Source organism: Hippopotamus amphibius, chromosome 8 (genome assembly GCF_030028045.1).
Source record: "Hippopotamus amphibius kiboko isolate mHipAmp2 chromosome 8, mHipAmp2.hap2, whole genome shotgun sequence".
Taxonomy (NCBI): Eukaryota; Metazoa; Chordata; class Mammalia; order Artiodactyla; family Hippopotamidae; genus Hippopotamus; species Hippopotamus amphibius.
Window position 1 is genome coordinate 146,414,117 of NC_080193.1, and position 17,477 is coordinate 146,431,593.

Genomic DNA, 17,477 nt, shown 5'->3' on the forward strand with positions numbered 1-17,477 from the left:
CGGGGCTCCTGGCTCCAGGTCCGCAGGGGGCAGCTCCCCGCACCTGTGCTCTGTCCCAGCTCTGTCTGCCCTCCGGCCTCCTGCCCCCCGCCCCCTCAGGGAAGGCAGCTGGGTGCCGGGCCAGGCGCCCCCACACGGGGAAGGGGTGGGCGCCCCGGCAGGGCTGCTCCGGACGCCTTGGAAGCCGGACCTGCAGGTGTGGGCTCACCTCACCTTATACTTAATTTTCCTGCCTGGAGGGCGGGTCCATAAAATGCACCTCTAAGAGAGCGGTGAGTCAGCCCTGAGCAAAACGGCTGGCTGGGCAGTTCAGGGGCTTCCTCCAGCCCACGGCAAGTGATGACCTTGGAGGAGAGGGCCTGCTCCAGGGCAAGTGGGGATCCCCTGTGAACCCCTTCCCCTCACCCCAGTCGCGCCCACAATGGGCCCCCTCGTTGAAGATGCGTCGCTGGGCCGTGGCTGCTAAGTCGGAGGGGCCGGAGCCTGGGACTCTGCTGGTGACTCTGCGCTGGACGCTGGCTGGGCTGCAAGAACACAGGGCCTGAGGTCGTGTCATGGACGCTCCGCAGGGAGCCTGGGACACGAAGGAGGGGGCAGACGCTGGTGGGGGAGGTGGCTGCCTTGGATCCGCAGACCGGCCCGGGGGCCTGTCCTGGAACAGGAAAAGGGGGCCGGGCTGGGTGAGTAAGGAGTCCTGGGGCGGGGAGGGGGGCGCTTCCGGGAGGAGGAGTGAGCTGGGGGTTGGGGGCACCTGCTGCTGAAGATCCAGGTCGAGGTCTCCGGGGCATGGCTCTGCCCCCCGCCACCCCACACAGGGGCCAAGGCAGCGGGCACAGTGGGGCAGAGGGAATAGCAGGGCAGGGGGACCCCCGGGAGACAGGTTCCCTCACCCCACATCCCCACCCCCACCCCTGCAGGAGGGTGCACGGAGTGGGTGAGGTGGGCTCTGAGCATAGGAGCCGGGGTCTCTGCAGGGCAAAGGCCTGCTGTCCAAACACTGCCAGGGGACCCTGCCAGGAAAGGGGTACAGGCGCCACCTCTACCCACCCCCGCCTCACGCCCACCTGGAGGACCCCTGGGCCCCACAGCTGCTGCTCTTCTCTCCGTCTCATCCCATCCCCGCCGCCCCCTGCAGATGGCGAGATCGCCCCTCACCCCCACCCCTCCCTCCCTCCTTCCCAGGGAGCAATTCCGAAGATTAAAGGAAAAAGCGCCATCAAAATCAGTGTGAATTTCCTCGCGAGGCGTCCGGCTGGGCCCAGCACAGCGGAGGGTGCTTAGCGTGGAGGGTGAGAGCTGGGCCGGCCACTGCGCTGGAGGCCAGTCCCAAGCCAGCCTGTCGCCCACAGCATCCCCGGTTTCCCCACCGGACGCCCTGCTCCCGGCGACGCCCCAGCTTGGGGACACGCCTCCCCGAGCAGGTCACAACCCTTGCGGTGCAGGGGCCCCAAGTCAGCCGAGGCTTCCAGGCTTGCCGCCAGAACCGGTCCTGCTGCTCCGAGGGGCCCTGTCATCTGACGGCCCGCACCCTCCCCTCCACCCCTCTTACAGGCCCTCTTGTTTCCTTTTCCCACCCAGTGTCATCTGTCCCTCCTGGAGCCCACACCCAGGGAGGGGTCCTGCAGCCTGGAGGACAAGGAGCGGATTTTTATGGTTGCCCCGGTAGACAGTTTTCGAGGTTCAGGACTTCCCCAGAGGTGGGGAAGGCGACTGACCCCATGCTCCCCGGGGAGAGGGTGAGGTTAACCCCAGCAGGAAGGTCCCAGGGGGCAGCCTTGCCAGAAACCCACCCACCGTCCCCTGGCCCCTGACCTCATCCCGGAAGGCGGACAAGTCCCTAGACTCCAGCCTGCGGGGGGGTGTGTTTCTGTCCTTCCCTCGTGCGAGGCCCCCACCCTCTCAGCGGAGCTGGGAATGACCTGGAAGCCACTGAGACCTGGCGGCTGGGTGCACAGAAGCTGGTGGTCAAAGAAAAGTTCACTTATTGAGGTCTGGGTGAGTCATTCTGGCTTAATACATGAGCAAACTTGAATTTGGTGCTGACTAGAGCAGCCTGTCCGTGGCCCATCAGACATAATAGTACATCTGCTTTAATTATAAAAGAAAAGGGCGCACTGACCAGGAGTAAAGAATGTCCATGTTGAAAGTGAAGATGAAACGCCCCTGCTCCTGGGACGCCAGGGCTGCTCCTCCTTTGGTGGTAAGACCCCCTCCCAGGCACCAGGGCCAGGCCGACTCGCCGTGCGCGTGCTGGTCTGGTTTTTGTAAACCTTGAAGGAATGTCCCCCTGACTTGTTTGATGTCTTTGTTCTGACAAGACATAAAACTGTGTGAAAACCCTGCTTCTCGGGGGCAGCTCCCCAGCCACGTGGGAGGCTGTTTTCCAGACTCCAGTGGTCCGTCTGGTGTAAACAAAACTCCTGCTGCAGGTTACCTGCTGTTTTGGTTGACACCGGGGTTTGAAGGCTCAGGGCCCACGCAGAGCAAGGGTGCGTGCGGGGACCTCCTCCTCTCCGCCTCGGGGGCCGCTGGCCCTCCTCCTTCCCTATTCGTCACCCCGCTCCCACCAGGTGGGGCCTGGTCTCCAGGGGTCGACATCTGCTCAGGTCAGAACACACAGAACCACGTGACCGTGCAGACCTCCCGCCTGGAGCTGGATGCTTATTCACCCTGAATAAGTAATGTGAGTTGAGTTTTTATTTCTAGACACTTTTTAATTTTTTGATAAAACTTAAATGGTGCAAAGCACACCAGTCTTAAGAGTGAACTTCCACACCTTTACCCAGAAAGGAACGTTTTCCCAGAAAGTCTCCCGTCCCTTCCCAGTGGACCCTGCCCCAGTCGTCCTGCTTTATGCCGTCACAGGCTCGTGGACCATCACATGTAACCAGAGTCTCGAGTCCGGTGTCGCCACCTGGGGGCCGGCAGGGAGGTGGACTGATTTTGTTTCCAGTGTCTGAGTTTTGTCCCTTTTCATTGCTGGATGGAATTCTGTTTCATGGGTGAACCACAACTTGTTAATCCATTTTCCCTGATGGCAAACAAACATTTAGGTTTTCTTATGTTTTTTTTTTCCACTAATACAAATAAAGCTGCTATCAGCATGTTCCTATAAGTCCTTACAGATAAATGTGTTTTGTTTGGTTTTGTTTTGAGTAAATAGCTAAAGAATTTTCCTAGACCACAGGACAGGTGAACACTTAACTCCATAAGGTCCTGTCGCTACTTTCTGCAGGGAGGTAATAGTTTCTACACTCCCACGAGCAAGGCATGAGATGAGTGGTGTCTATAACAGTCGCTGCTGTGAAGACTTTCGCACATTTTCTCTTCTCCCTGGTGTTCAGTCCTCTCCGTGGTGGGAAATTGCATTTCCCTGAGGACAGGTGATGTTGAACACATTGTCAGGAGCCTACTTACTGGTCATGCAAATACCTTTTGCTCTTTTTTTTTCACTGAGTTGTGGGTCTTTTTTATCACTGAGTTGTAATAATTCTTCACATATTCTGGACACAAGTCCTTTGTCCTATAATTGTTTTACAAGTGTTTCCTTCCAGGTCCTGATCATCTTCTTAAAAATGTCTTCTGATAAGTACTTCTAGAAGTTTTACAGTTTTGCATTTTATGTTTAGGTCTAAGATCCATTTTGATGTAACTTCTTAACTTTTGTGAAACGTGTAAGATCTGTGCGCAGGTTCTTCAGAATGTATATATTTTTTTGCCTGCAGGCATCCTGTGGCTCGAGCATCATTTGCTGAGAAGACTGTCCTCTTGCCCTTGAACTGCCTTTGCTCCCTTGTCAAAATCAGCTGACTCGGCTTGCGTGGGTCTATTTCTGGTCTCTCTATTCTGTTCCGTTGTTCTGTATGTCTGCTCTATCACCAACACCACACTATGCTGAGTTTTGAAAAGCTGACAGTAAGTCCTGAGGTTGGGTGGTGTAACCCTACAACCTTGTTCTTCTTGTACTGTGTTGGCTCTTCTGGGTCTTTGGCCTTGACATACAAACTTTGGAATCAGTTTGTCGATATCTGGTGTCCTGGCATTGTGACTGGGGGTGCATTGAGTCTGTGAGTCCAACAAGAAAAATTCACATCTCACAGCAGTGGGTCTTACAATCCGTGAACACAGAATGTCTCTCCATTTATTTACATCTTTGATTCCTTTCATCAGATTTTTGTTGTTTTCTACATACAGATCCTGAATATGTTTTGCCTGATTTTTACCTACGTTTTTAAATTTATTTCTCTCCCTCTCTCCCTTTTTGATGTTACTGTAAATGGTGTTTTTAAAATTTCAAATTCTAGTTGTTTGTTGCTGGTATGTAGAGAAGCCATTGACTTTTTTTTTTAAAGAATATTTATTTATTTATTTATTGGCTGTGTTGGGTCTTCATTGCTGCACACGGGCTTTCTCTAGTTGCTGAGAGCTGGGGCTACTCTTTGTTGTGGTTCACAGGCTTCTTATTGCAGTGGCTTCTCTTGTTGCAGAGCACAGGCTCTAGGCTTGCAGGCTTCAGTAGTTGTGGTGCATGGACTTAGTTGTTCTGCGGCATGTGGGATCTTCCCGGACCAGGGATCCAACCCATGTCCCCTGCATTGGCAGGCAGATTCTTAACCACTGCGCCACCAGGGAAGTCCTGATTTTTAATTTTTATTTTATATTGCCCCATTTAGGGGCAACGATGAGTAGAGTTGCTTTAAACATACGAATAGCAGTTTTCTAGGGCACAGTTTTTCATTTATCAAGCGTAGACACCCAGCAGTGGGACCACTGACTCATATGAAAGTGTATGTTTAACCTTCTAAGAAATACCCAGACCCATGTCCAGAGTGGCTGTCCCTTTTACATTTTTACAAACAGTAGAGGAGAAGTCCAGTTGCTTTGTCTCCTCACCAACACTTGATATTGTCAGGTTTTGGTTTTTGTTTCTAATTTTAGACTTTTTAATATGTGTGTAGTGGCATCATTCAGCATTTTAAAAGAAATTTTATTGAGATATAATTGACATACAATAAACTGCATATATTTAAAGTGTATGATTTGATATCTTTTTTCCTATTAGTAATGGATATATGGCAATCCCAGTCTCCCAGTTCATCCCAGACCTCTATGTGTCTGTCCCTTTACCTATACCACACTGTCTTCATTACTGTAGCTTTATTATAAGTTAAGATTTGGGATTGCGACTCTTCTAACTTTATTATTCTGTGTCAAATCTGTTTCAGCTGTTCTGGTTCCTTTACTTTCCACATAACTTTTAGAATCAGGTGGCTGATATCTACAGGAATTTTTATCAAGATCATGTTGAATTTATATATCAATTTGGGGAGAGATGACATCTTAACAAATAATGAATCTTCTAATTATGAATATAATTCATCATTTCACTTAGGTCTTTGATTTCTCTCATCAATGTTTTGTAGTTTTCACCATACTAATTTTTCATATATTTTATTAGATTTATATATATGTAGTTCACATTTTTGCCATTTCATTTTTATTTTTTTAATTAATTAATTAATTAATTTATTTATTGGCTGCATTGGGTCTTCATTGCTGCACAGGGCTTTCTCTAGTTGTGGCAGGCGGGGGCTACTCTTTGTTGTGGTGTGAGGGCTTCTCATTGTGGTTTTTGCCTCTATTTTATTTTATTTTATTATTATTTTTTTTTTGCTGTGCACCAGCCTTCTTTGGTTGTGCTGAGTGGGGGCTACTCTTCATTGTGGTGCACGGGCTCCTCATTGCCGTGGCTTCTCTTGTTGCAGAGCACGGGCTCTAGGCACGTGTGCTTCAGTAGTTGCAGCACATGGGCTCAATAGTTGTGGCTCACAGGCTCTAAAGCACAGGCTCAATAGTTGTGGCACACGGGCTTTGTTGCTCCGTGGCATGTGGAATCTTCCTGGAGCAGGGATCGGACCCGTGTCCCCTGCATTGGCAGGAGGATTCTTAACCACTGCGCCACCTAGGAAGCCCTTTGCCTCTATTTTAAATGATACTTTTTTTTAACTCAAATTTTCAACTGTTTATTGCTAGTATATACAAATAATATACTAGCAATTCAATAATTATTGTAATTCAATATCTTGTAATAATCTATAATGGAAAATAATCTGAAAAAGTATATATGTTCCTGTGTGTGCGCGCATGTGTGTGTGTACACATATATATAACTGTATCCCTCTGGTGTACACCTGAAACACTGTCATTTGATTATATGTCAATAAAAATATAAATAAAATAAAATTAGTGTTTTTATATTGACCTGTGTTCTGCAACCTTGCTTAACTCATGTTTTAATCCTAGTAGATTTATAGTATGTTCTTCTCAATTTTTTTTTTTTCCGCCGCGTGGCATGTGGGATCTTAGTTCTCCAACAAGGGATGGAACCCTCTCTCCCCGCATTGGAAGTGCAGAGTGTTAACCACTGGACCGCCAGGGAGTCTTTTAAAATTTCCGACCTGTTACGCCAGTCTCCCATTCGGATCTGTGCCCTTTTCTTCCTCCATCTCGCCTCGTTGCACGGGTTAGCTCTGCACCAGCATGTTGAGCAGGGTGGAGGGCATGCCTGTCTCGTTCCCAGTCTCACGGGTTAAGTGCTCATTTTCTTGCTACTGAGTAGGATGTTAGCTGTAGATTTACTGTAGACACACTACCAGGTTAAGGAAGCTGTCTTCTATTTAAAGTTTTGATTAACAATGGATTTTGGATGTTCGTCAAATGGTTTTTCCGCATCTGTGGAGATGATAACACTTTTCTTTTATTAGTTTAATATAGTGAATTACATTGACTAGTTCTTGAACCAGGCTTGCTCCCCCAGGATAAACCCGACTTGGTCAGGAGGTATTAACCTTTTTACTTCCTATTAGATGCAAGTTGCTAAAATGTTATTGAGGACATTTATTTCTATGGTGATGAAGGATATTGTTCTGTAGTTTCGTTTTCTTGGACTGTCTCTGCCTGGGTTTGGCATGAGGTAATGCTGACCACGTGAAATGACTTGAGGTTGCCTGGGCGTGAGGCTGGCAGTACAGGGTTGGCGTACCCAAGGGCAGCTGGAGCTGTTCAGACAGGTGCAGCCAGGTACGGAGGGAAGCAGGTAGACACTCCCACAGTAAACACCGTCTTGTACCTCCCACCCCTCCAGGCTCTCTCCCCTCCCTGCCTCGCCCCTGGGAGGTGTGTGCTGTCTCCAGACAGTACTGTACACTGGACCCTGTGGCTATCTAAGCCCCAGCAAACAGACCCAACGCGCAAATAAAGCCAAGTGGAGACTCGCAGGTCTGGTGTTGCATAAAGAGCCATGTTTATTTCTTAACTGGACAGAGTCTTAAGTGCACACACATGGTACAGGAGCCTAGAGCCTAACACTTAGGTTTAGGACATCAGGGAATTAGAGTCATTACATCGGGATGGTAGTTACGGTGCAGGGGCTGGGGTGCGCCACACAACCACGTATGTACAAGCCACAGGGGAAGGCGGGGACAGCTGGCTGCAGGGAGCACAGGTCTGGGAAGAAGCCACAGCCTCCCGTCTCTCCCGGGGGAACGCTGGGCCCAGCCCCAGGATAAAGGCGGGTGCCCCTGGGGCTCCCTCGCTGGGGAGAACTGACGGGGGAGCCGTGCGGCCACCCCGCCCACGCCTGTGCCATCGGCAGCGCTTAGCGACCCTCCCCGAGCGCCCTGCCACCTCCGCCCCAGAGGTGCCAAGGGGGGACCAGGACTGACGGGAGACCACCTCACTGCAGCCACCCTGGTGTGTGCGTGCGTGTGTGCGTGTGCACGTCTGTACGTTGTCAGTGAACGGAATGTTGGCATCTTATGAACGATGACTCAGAACAGAGAGGCCTTGAAACTTACGGGCGTCTCAACACCCGCCCCTGGGCACCAGCCAGGTCACTTCGGAGCCGGGGCCAGTCAGCCTGGAGCCCAGCGTCTCCCTGCCTGGGGCTCCTCCCTAGGGCCACGGCGGAAGGAGCTCACCCGGCCCTGGAGGGACTGAGCGCCCTCTCCAGGCGAGCACGGGCTGCCCTCAAACGCAATGAGGCTGCAGCCTGAACAGCATCGAGCCCTGATACAGAAACCGTCCAGCAGAGACGCCTTCCCGGATCCTTCTCTCCTTTCCGCTCGCGGTACCCGGCAACCACAGCCAGACCTGACTTTCCTGTCTGCACCCACAGCCTGAGGACCGCAGGGGCCTCCGGGCCAGCCTCCCTTCTAAGATGTGGAAACTGAGTCCCAAACCACTTCTCCCTGGCTTACATGACACCGGGCACGAGAGGGCAGCTCTCCTGACTCTTAGATGGATTCTTGGACCCTGCCCCTGGCACGAGAGCGGGCCTGAGAGGAGGAAGCAACGACGGGTAGGGGACACCAGGTGGTTCACACCTGGCTCCGAGTCCTGCCAAGACGGCACGAGGCCCAGACGAAGCAGCTCTGGAGGCCTCCATGGCCATGGAGGCCCCTGAATCGGGGGCGATTCCTAGAAACCCTCCTGGGGGCCCCCTGCCCTCAGCCCTGCCCCACTCGGCGGGTGCTCTGAAGGTTGGCTGACCCCAGACACCGGTGCCCAGGGCAAGAGGGCCTCAGACTCTCCCGAAGCCGCGACCTCAGGCTGGCTGACCTGAGTGGCCGTGGCCTGGGCCTTGCACCGCCAACCTCCCTCCAGGAAGGCGGGGCTCTCGGAACCGACCCATCTTAGAACAGCTCACCCTACCCGTCTCTCCTCCCTGCCCTCAAGGCCATCATGAAAGCCAGAGTCACTGCTTGTTTCAAAGGGTGCTGTCACCTCTGCTCTCTGTGTCTCGGCCTCTACCTCCAGGGAACCCCTGTGCGGGGAGCACAGGCATCCTGGTTTCTGGACAATGTTTGACTTCAGTCCAGAACGTGAACCCTCTGTCACCTGCTCTTGGGGGCCGTGGTGGGCATGGGTCCTGTGCTGTGGTTGCCGTTTTCCCTTGAGCTAAAAAGAGGCGGAATGTGCCTCTGGGTGCGGGAATAGGTCCCTGAAGACCCCGGGCCCGTGGTTTCTCTGACAGGTTTATGGCCCAGGCATGACACACGACCAGGGCTGACTCCTGCCCAGTCCTGGGTGACCCTCAGGCATGGGGTCTGCAGAGAGGACGAAATGGATGCTGTCACGAGCGGTCACAACAAGACATGGGTGACAACCTCGGGTACAGGAGGAAGCCCCCTTGATGACGGATGACCCCAGCGCGGGCCACCCTCACCTGACCCCACCGAGTCTGCTTACGGGACTCACACAAACTCCTCCCTTGGGGCAAAGAGAGGAAGTCACGATTTCTTCTCTGGAGCTCACCCCAGGTCTCACAGTGGCTGGAGATGTGGCACCGTAAGCCCCTCACTGCCTGGACCACCTCTAAACCACCCCCCACACCTGCGGGACCCTCACCCTTGCCCTCCCAGTTCCCACCAGGACGGCCCACAGCCAGGCGCCTGCTGCCTCCCCTCCCCCACCACGCTCCCAGGGACGTGCTGCCGGCGTCACCTGCACGGTCGCATCTCAGGTGACCGCTGTCCAGGTGAGACGTGAACCCTACCTCCTGCGAGAAGTGACGCGGGCCACCTTCTGTGCTGATTGGACACAGGCATCAGACCCCCCAGACGCACACACGTGCACACACACACACACACACGCACGCACACACACCCTGGGACCGGGCCTGCCCCGCGTGCAGCTGGGGAGAGGCTTCAGCTCCGGGCGGGCAGGTGTGCCCCTGGGGTGCCAACCCAGAGGTGCCGGCCTGTCCAGACGCCGCCTCACGTGGTCTTCCCAGGCGGCTGCCCTGCCCTGTCTGTCCCTAAGGGGCTTGGGAGGTGCGTGGGAACAAGCGGGGGGTCCTTCTGAATCCTACGGGTCTATGCGAAGGCATTAGAAATAAATACTTATAAATAGAACACAGTCTTAGAGTTAGTTTCTGAGTGGACTGTTTCAGTGTCACTAACTAATGTATATTAATTATAAGTCTGTCTATGCTTAAAAAAATATTAGAATGGCAGCGACGCCCCTGTGCCTTCCACCCTCTGGCCTTCCCGGCGTCCCCCAGCTCTTCCCACCCAGGCCGCGTTCTGAGAGAAGAAAGGACAACAACGCGGCCTCTGCTGGGAGCACGACAGGTCGTGTGGTGGGTCCCCGGCCAGAGGTGGGCCCCGGGGCCCAGTGCTGGCGTCCCCAGGAGGAGGGGGCACGGGCTGTCCGGTGGCGTCGGGGCAGGGCGGCGGATGACACGACGGACGGTGATGAGGGCGGGGGAGCGGGGCCGGGCCTGCTGGCTGTCCCGGGGGGGCTCGGCTCAGACCCTCACCTGGGCAGACCTCCTCCTGGAGAGCTTGGACCTGCCGAGGGCAGGAGAGGAGCAGCGGTCAGGGCGCCAGGGTGCCCGCGTCAGCGCCTCTGGTTCCCCGACCGCCCCAGAGGCGAGAGATGGAACCCGCGCATCCGGTTCCCGCGACCCGGTGGGAGCAGCCCCCACCCGCCGTCCTGCCCCCCGCCCCCCCAGCCCCCTCTGTAAGTCTCTGGCTGGGGCCTGGCTGTCCCGGAGCCTGGCTGTGCCGCGGTCGCCCCGGCACAGAGGCCTGCCCTGGTCCACGGTCCGCTCTGAGCGTCCTGGGGATGTACACGCGCGGCAAGCAGCAACGACCCTTCCCGAGCACTCACGTCCTCCAGACGGGGCCCCCGTCCTCCGCAAGCGGGGACTTTACCGTATGGTGCCGGCCAGGAGGGGGTTGAAGGCGTACAGCCAGTCGTGCATGTCCTTGTCGCTGTTGGCCTGCAGCAGGATGCCCCGGTGCTCCGTGCACACGGCAAACGTGTTGGGGGTCTGCGGAGGGGGGCGGCCGTGAGGGCTGCCGGGCCTCCCACGGTCAGCTCGGGGTGGCGGCTCCACGGGGGCCCGGGGGGGTGGGGGTGGGGACGCGGCAACCCCGGGGGGCGTCGGGGGTGAGGGAGCAGCAAACGAGACCCCCAGGCGTGGGCGGCGCGGCTGCACGCACGGTCCATCCCGACCCCTCTGGAAGCCTCTGCCGTCAGGGCACCCGGCATCGTCTCGTCCCGCGGCCCTGCCCCACGCTACCTGGTCCCTGCTCTGCGTCCCCGTGGGACGAGACGACCCCTCACAGGCCACGGTCCCTTCCCCAGGGACCCCGGCTCAGCTGCCGGACCAGAGTGTGCTCCGGACCCCGTTAACGCTGACATCGTCTCTGAAGCCCCAGCCCTCTGTGTGGTGGGCGTGCGTGGCGGGATGAGCTCACCACCAACCCCCCCCCGCCCACCGCGGGGAATCGGTGCCTCGTGGGCCCCAGAGCCGCCAGCCAGGAGGAGTCAGGGCTCCTCGCCCTCGTCCAGGGACACGGCTCGCTCGGAGAGGGGCAGGGGAGAGCCGGGGGGACAGGAGGCTGGGCTCCCGGGCCCACCGCACTGCTGGCCCCGCAGGGCTCCGTGACACGCACGGCGGGCCTCCCCAGGAGGAGGGGACTGTGCCGTTAGCCACCAGACAGGAGAGGATTCATGCGCGCCCCCCACCGCTGGGTGTCACTAGGACCGCGAGCCCCGTGGGTGGGCAGCGTGACGCTGGGACGCGCGGGGCAGAGGAGCGGGGAGGCTGACCCCAACGTGCCGCCCATGACAGACGGAACGAGACGGCCTCGGTCAGGCGGTGAGCGGACGCGGGGCCCGCAGGGGAGGCCCGGCCCGGCGCCCGCCCCCCAGCCCACGGCCGGGACGCACCTTGAGCATCGCCTGCTGGTCCTCGCTGTACTCGACCTGCGCGGTGGACAGGTTGAGCACGAACCTCTCCACGGCGTCCTTGTCGCTGTTGTACATGTAGGCGTAGGGCCGCCGCACCACCACGAAGCGCTTGGCCCAGCCGGCCGTGTGCGGCTCCAGGAAGTGCAGGTACCCCTTCTTGGACACGATGGGGCTGGGGACAGGGGCGCGCCACAACCGTCTTTCTGCAGTCCCCGGCGTCGGCCCCGGCCCCGGCCCCGCCTCTGTCCACCCTCCCTCCCTTCACGCCGGCTCAGCCTCCAGCCCTCCACCCCGTCCCAGGTCGGGGGGCCCCTGTCCTTGCAGGGGCAGAGCTGGCCGCATGGTGCTTTGGAAGGGCCCCCGCGCACCTGACTCGGATCTCCTGGATGTCGGGGACCAGCAGGCGCTGGGGCTCCTTGTCGGCCGCCGTCGCCCGGGCCGGGGAGAGGGGCTTCCTGGAATCCACCTCCGGCAGGGGCTCGGGCTCTGGGCTGGCCGGCCGGGAGCAGGGCTGTGGGGTCCTGGGAACGCAGAGGGAGGCCACGTATCAGCTTCCCCGATGGCCGGCGTCTCCCCCTCAGAGGGGCCGTGGGCGCCTGCCCGGGTCTGCCTGTCGCTGCGCTGTGCTGTGTGGCGGGCAGGGTCCACGCAGACGTGGCGCCTTCTCCCACGGCGTGTCCTGGCTCCCCACCTCCAGCCCCTGTGAAAGCGGCTCCCGCATCTCGTCTCCAAAACTAAATGTAAGCTGACCCGACATCCCCAGGGACCAACTGCGTGGAGGGAGCCGCTAGTCTGCTGCAGCCACCAGGCCAGAGTGACCGACCTGGCCAAGAAGCCCTGTCTCAGGAGGGCGCCCAGAGGACTTGATGCCTTTTTCTTTCTTTCAAGAAGAAAATGTGGAAACCCTGAGGTGTTCTATGACCCGACGGACCAGACACGAGCACTGTCGGTCATGTGCCCCTCCCAGCTGCTCAGCAGATGTCAGGTGGGCTTAAGGGTCCTCTAGGTTCTGTTTTGTCACCGTTTCTCCCACTGAGTACTTTATCAGTGCTGCCACTGAAAGGGCTTTTTGGTCAGCGTTTTGACCCGTTCCTGGTTTTATTGACAATTGTATTTTTAATGTATGCTTTAGCAGAAAATGGCCTCGGACAGGGCCGCGTCAGCTAGGCAGGGCAGACCCCCTCCCTGGCGCCGCCCTAGTGTGTGGCCGTCCCCAGACACCCAGCCCCTCGAGCCCTGCCTCCTGGCTCTGTGCCGAGTCACGGCCACTGTCGTCGGCCAGCTCGTGGAGGTGGAAGCTTTGCCAGGAGCCCGGCACTCACTCACCTCAGGTCAGCGGCTCCGTACCGGCTCTCAACCAGGGAGGGGCAGGTGGAGGAGGGGGTGAGCGTGGCCGCCCCCAGAGGGGACATGGACGGGTCCCGCAGCAGGGTGACAGACATTTCCGAGAGCTGCGGAGGAGAGAGGGCTCTTCGGGGACAGCCTCAGGGCCCTCTGTGGGTGGGGACGCTCCTGTCACAGCACCTTCGCCTGCATTTTACCTTCTATTAGGCCCTCCCTCAACTCCGACTGCAGCCTGGACCCTCTTTCCAGCCTCCCCCCACTCTCCCAGCCTCTACGTGCCCCTGGCCCGCCCACCCGGGGCTTCAGGCTCTGCCCTGCCTAAGGAGGGGCTCGAGGCTGTAGTGCTCCAAAAACGGAGTGAGGACCACCGGGCAGGGGTTGGGGAAGGCGTAGCCCCTGAGCCCCGACTTCAGGATGTGCAGCCTGACAGCTGCGGCAAGAGGAGCTGTGGGCAGAGGGAGAGGCCAGTGCAGAGGACAAAGGCCGGGCAGGGCCAGCCTCCGGGGGCTCCGTGGAGGGCAGCATAGGAGCCGCCCCAGCTTTGGGAACGGGTCTGAGGCTGCGGGACCAGGGTGGGCCCCCAGGTGAAGGCGGAAGCCAAGGAGAGGGGGCTTGACCAACGCAGGAGAGAGGCAGCTGGGTGAGGGTCAGGCCGGACAGGGCTAGGGACAGGGAAGGGAGGGAGCCGGGGAGGACGCCGAGTGGCCCTGGATCCAGCAGACCCCTCGCTCCCTGCCCTGCACGGGCCCTCCTCAGGCCCTAGGAAACCAGCCCCTTAGTGCCGAGGCATCCTTTTAGGCTGGGGGGGGGGTGTCCTTATTTCCTTCTTTTGGCCACAGCCGCACGGGCGGCCCCCCCGCGCCCACCTTACTCTCACTGGCGCTGATGCACACGTGGCTGTGGGTGTACTCTCTGTTGAAGGAGTGGGTGAGGAGCCGCAAGCACTGTGGAGAGAGCAAATGCCGGGTCAGCGGCCCCCCGGGACCTGGCGCCGCCGCCGACACAGGCCCAGGACACGGGCGACAGGCCGAGGGGCCGGGCACCCCAGGTCAAGGTGGGCAGCACCCCCACCTCCCCCGGGTGATGGGGTCCTCCGAGGAAGCCCCCCGGGGCAGGCCTGGGGCCTGGGCGAAGGGGGGGGTGGGGCCAGCGTCACCCGAAATGCGGGCGGCCTTCCGTGTGGCCCACCCGGCAGCAGAAAGGGCCAGCTCTGGTGTAGGCGGTGAGCTCCCCGTCAGCAAAGGTATTCAAGAGAGAGCAGGTCTCTGCTTGGGGGAGGAGGCTGTAAAAGGTCCCCAAATTCCAATGTGGGTAGGGTGGAGTGGGGGTGGGCTCAAGGTGACCCTACCGACCCTCATTCTCCCAGCGACCCGTCACTGGCACCAGGAAAGGGACGAAAGCAGGCCACCTGCCCGCCTGCCACCCACCTTGACTGCCAGCTCCCGCTGCCTCTCGTTGGGCGCCTCCAGGGCTGACGGCCGGCCCTCAGCCACTAGCGGGGAGGAAGCGCTGGATGAGCTGTGGGCCTCAGAGTCCTCGCTGGAGGCAGGGGACAGCGCCTCGGGGCCAGGCCGCTGGGCCGTCTCCAGCTTCTCCCGCAGCAGCAGGTAGTGCCTGGTCTTCTCCACCTGCACAGTGCAGCACGCGCATGTCACCTCTGCGCCCGCTGGGGCAGGGAGTGCGGGCAGCCGCACGGAGCCCCAGGCCCTGCCCAGGCCTGGGAGAGCCCGCCGGGCTGTGGCTCGTGACAGGAGCCGACAGCCCTGCCCGTGCACCCCGTGAGCGGAGGGACACAGCGTTCCCGCACCCGCACCCGCACCCGCTTCCCGCGGCCTCGTGCAGGTCCCAGAGGGCAGACGCGGTCCCCGACGCCCGCCTCCCACTGCGCCCCCGGCCGGCGGTCAGCACCCGCCGCTGGACACTGGCTGTCCTGACCGGGGCGACAGCAGGGCCTCCCCCCGCCCCCAGCTTCCTTCCGGTTTCTTTCTCATCTGTCCCATGCCTGACGGTCTGTGGTTGGGTCAAGAAGACACCTTCCGTTCTAAGCCGGTGGCTGCTGTGGGCGCTTCGAGGGTCACGTGCACCGTCGCGGGGGCGGGGGGCGGGGGGCGGGTGGGGTCGGCCCCTCACCTCCTGCAGGAGACTCAGCTTCTCCAGCTCCCACTGGTGGTCCAGGATGAGGCTGTCACTCCGCGGCCTCCAGCCCGCCAGGTTCTCCTCGCCCCGGACGTAGGCCACGGACGTGTCCAGCACCCGCCGGCGCCGCCGCTGCATCCCTGGAGGGGACACCCGTCAGACGCGTCCCTGCCTGCGGGCTCACCCACTGAGGGAGGCGGGTCCCCTCCGCCCCTCCAGGCCCCCGGAACCAGGCATCCCTTGGGGTCTCAGTGCCACGCCCCCGTCTCACCCTCACCGTCCTCCAAGCCCCCGACAGCTCCGGGAGTCACGGGGGGAGTCTCCAGGTGAGGGGCCCCCGAACGGCGGCTGCGCTGAGGCCGCCCGCGTGTCCCCAGAGGACCCGGCTCCCCAGCTTCCCACCGTGCCCCCCGCCCCACCCCTGGGAGAGCGCAGGGCACGCGCCTACCTGGGCTGCCCGCGTCGGCCACGTGGCACAGGCTGAGCTCGTACACACCCGTCACGCGGTTGCTGTGGGGCGGGGGGGATGCTGTCACTCAGCGCAGCGACAGCCAGGCACCGGCTCCCCCCACCACCACACGCACACCGGGCACGCGTCCCACAGCCGCCCACGCCCGGCGGCCCTGCAGCGGGTGGCTGGGGTGCCGGGGACCCCACGACGCAGTCCCTGTACACGGTCCCCATCCCGGACTCCTGCTGCGCCCCCCTTTTCCCTGGGACCACTGATTCTGCCGAGGGCACCCCACTAACCCACTCTCGGAGAAGGGCCCACGCTCTCGGGGTGACCTCCTGGACAACGGGATCATGGCCAGCCCAGGACCCCCGCGCTCCTTCCTCCCGGCTGTGCCCGGAGCGGCCTGGACCCGGGCGCCCACGCGACAGTGCGTCAGGAGCCTCACGGAAGGTGCCCAGCGGTGAACCGGCACCCTCGGTGGTCCCTGCTGCTGGGGCAGAGCCCCCTCCTACTGCCTTGACATTTCTGCCATTCCTCCCCTCCCCACAAGAATGCAGGGAGTGGTCAGAGCGCAAGAAGGGATGCCGGTCTTGGCGTCCGACTCCCCCAGGTGCCGCCAGCCTGCGAGGGGCACTGGCTCCGTACGCGTCCTTGGGAAGCACCGTCCAGAGTCCCTTCCCACCCGGCCCCGAGTCTACCCAGCTTCTCCTGTGCAGCGGGGGAGCAGTCCCAATAGCACAGATCCCTGTGGCCCCTGGCGAGGAAAGTCACCCGGGACCACCCAGAGAGGCCCCAGAGTGGACACCCCAGGCCTTCCCACTGCACCTGCAGGCCGACCCTGGCTCTCTCACACCCCCCAGCATGACATGGGTGTCCCCATGAGTGCCCGGCCGCCTGCACTGACAGTCGCGTGGGGCAGACCGGAAAGCCAGGGGCTGGACGGGTCCACGGTCCCCGCAGCGCGCCACGGGGCAGACCGCCTGCGCAGATGCCGGTGGGGCTGCTTCTCGCAGCTGCACCCGGGGGCGCCACCCGCAGGCTCACCTCTCCGAGGCCCGCAGGCTCCCGCTGCCGAACAGGTTGCGGATGGAGCGCGAGGCCGGCAGCTTGGCGTCGCGGGAGTAGAAGACCATGCAGAAGTCCTTGGTGACAACGGCCGGCTGCGTGCAGTTCTCCATCTGCGGGGGGCGGAGAGGGGGCTCAGACCCACGGACACCCCAGGGGGCCTGGCCCCCGCCCTGCCCAGCCCTCCCCTCCTCTGGCACGGGAGCCGCTGTACTGACCCGCAGCCCAGGCGGGAGAGGGGGCCAGGCCTCAGCCGCCTCGCCATGAAATCGGGGCGACACACTCCCCACAACGTTTGTGAGGATCTGACCCGAACCTGCACCCACCGCCTAACTCTCAAATGCCGCAGGAAATTCCTGCACAGTGAGCGAGGCGCTGTCTTAAACAGCCGGCTCTTTTGCTTTCCCGAAGCTCCCGGATAACTGCTGACAAAGCTGACGTGCCCTGGGGTCTCGTTTGGGCGAAGCCCTGTGTGTGTTTGCTCAGCCTGAGCAAACCTCATTCCGTGGGGCAGTCCCATGGGTCCCCGTATTACAGCCGGGCAGTTAGGCTCTGGGACGGTGGATACATCCTTCGCCTGTACCATCCTGCCGGCTGCCAACCCCGACACCCCCAGCCTGGGTTCCTCACGGCTGTGTGCAGCGAGAGACACCCACACCCCCAGCCCCGTCCTGGGACCCTGGGGATGGGGAAGGCTGGGGGGCTGCTGCTTTTG

The 17,477-nt window shown here is 60.0% G+C and overlaps 1 protein-coding gene across 17 annotated transcripts in view; it reads right to left on the reverse strand.

Moving 5' to 3' along the window:
* Positions 1–7,281: 7,281 nt before the first annotated feature.
* KIF1A (kinesin family member 1A) overlaps positions 7,282–17,477 on the reverse strand; it is a 67,925-nt gene continuing 57,729 nt past the window's right edge. For 16 of the 17 annotated variants that reach the window (XM_057745654.1, XM_057745655.1, XM_057745652.1 and 13 more), the window contains 10 exons: positions 16,742–16,875; positions 15,692–15,753; positions 15,238–15,383; positions 14,535–14,735; positions 13,974–14,051; positions 13,090–13,214; positions 12,132–12,284; positions 11,743–11,935; positions 10,719–10,837; positions 7,282–10,352 (listed from right to left, as the gene is read on the reverse strand). In XM_057745654.1, the coding sequence (XP_057601637.1) occupies positions 10,310–10,352; positions 10,719–10,837; positions 11,743–11,935; positions 12,132–12,284; positions 13,090–13,214; positions 13,974–14,051; positions 14,535–14,735; positions 15,238–15,383; positions 15,692–15,753; positions 16,742–16,875 (1,254 nt within the window). In that variant the 3' untranslated portion in view covers positions 7,282–10,309. The remainder of the gene's footprint in view (positions 10,353–10,718; positions 10,838–11,742; positions 11,936–12,131; positions 12,285–13,089; positions 13,215–13,973; positions 14,052–14,534; positions 14,736–15,237; positions 15,384–15,691; positions 15,754–16,741; positions 16,876–17,477) is intronic. The other variant, XM_057745656.1, reaches the window with a different exon arrangement.